Source organism: Halyomorpha halys, unplaced genomic scaffold (genome assembly GCF_000696795.3).
Source record: "Halyomorpha halys isolate HHAL.00 unplaced genomic scaffold, Hhal_1.1 Scaffold910.1, whole genome shotgun sequence".
Lineage (NCBI taxonomy): Eukaryota > Metazoa > Arthropoda > Insecta > Hemiptera > Pentatomidae > Halyomorpha > Halyomorpha halys.
Genome location: NW_027106583.1, coordinates 167,454 through 168,806, shown reverse-complemented (window position 1 = coordinate 168,806; position 1,353 = coordinate 167,454). Strand labels below are relative to the sequence as shown.

Here is a 1,353-nt window from a genome sequence, read left to right as displayed (position 1 = left end):
GGTGTATGTCAGTATGACAGAAACCAGATAAACACACTATCATTCTCCACTTTTACTGATTTCACTAGATTCTGGTTCATAATACTTGAAACAATTTTTCTTAGAACTATACGAAGAACCTCTTAGAATTATACGAATACAAAGGAATATATTCACAACAGCAAACACATTACTATGATAATAAGGACGAAAAATAAGAACAAAATTTTATTTGGTTTACTTTATTTAAACCAATACATATGTACAAAATAAGAATACAGAAATATTTCAACGATATGACTTCTGGTATCTTGCTCTGGCTCCAGGACCTCCAAACTTCTTCGGCTCGCACCTCCTAGGATCTGCTACCAGGAGTGTCCTGTCATATTGAGTTAGAATTTCCTTAATCTCTTTCTTGGAGGCTTCATCTACATCTAAAATACAGCAATAAAAAATAAAAAATAAATTACCACATTTAATGGAGACTAATAAAAAATTGTTGGTGGGAGTTTGTCTAACTCAGTACACTTATTGTTCAGAATGAGTTTGTTGAACCCCAAATACTATATGCACTTTCTGACACAGCAAACCAAGAAAAAAAATTTGGTTGGTATTGTGGGGGCCAATCCAGACAAGTGGTCCACGGATGGTTGCTTCAACATTTTATTTACTCACTACTGAAGGTAGGGAAGCTTTGTATTCAAGTAGGAAAAAAAACTATCTCACAATCTAACATTTTCACCTGTATTTTATGTTTTAGACATTTAGAAATAATATTTTGTAGTACATCTGGCTGTCATCAATTTGTGTTTGGGTAAGTACATTGAAGAGTTAATTTGATTTTGATAAAATTTTATATTTTTTAGTCTAGTTAGTACCATGTAGATTCATCAGATTCTGTTCACTTATACGGAAATACGAGGGTGAGTCAATTATTATCCACAATATAGTTTTGCAGACGATGTGCCACTTCGTTAATATTTACTTGTCTGTCTAAGAGCACCATACTCAAATGTTTTCTTCATTTGTGTCCGGCTCCTTCATCATGCATAATACTTATGCGACCATTTTTGAATTTTTCGATCCACTCGTAGATACTCCGTTGTGACAAAACACTTCCCGTATTGTACTGAAAGTCTTTGATGAATCTCGGCCCCTGATACGCCTTCTGACCACAAAAAATGGATCACTGAACGTTGCTCATTTTTTAGGGAAAATAGAAAGTGGAGCAGCCATGATTAACAAAACTAACCTAGCAGCTTGAAACTTGCATAGACATAACAACAAATAAACAAAGAATAAGTCATCAATGCAAAACAACAGTGCTACCAACATAAACAAAAATACAACTAAATCGCAGATAAATATTGACTT

The 1,353-nt window shown here is 33.9% G+C and overlaps 1 protein-coding gene across 1 annotated transcript in view; it reads right to left on the bottom strand.

Annotated features, from left to right (window-relative positions):
* Window positions 1–205: 205 nt before the first annotated feature.
* LOC106687068 (small ribosomal subunit protein uS9) overlaps window positions 206–1,353 on the bottom strand; it is a gene marked incomplete in the record, with an annotated part of 10,447 nt that continues 9,299 nt past the window's right edge. Inside the window, 1 exon segment of the mRNA XM_067044969.1 lies at window positions 206–413. Within this exon segment, the coding sequence (XP_066901070.1) occupies window positions 268–413 (146 nt within the window).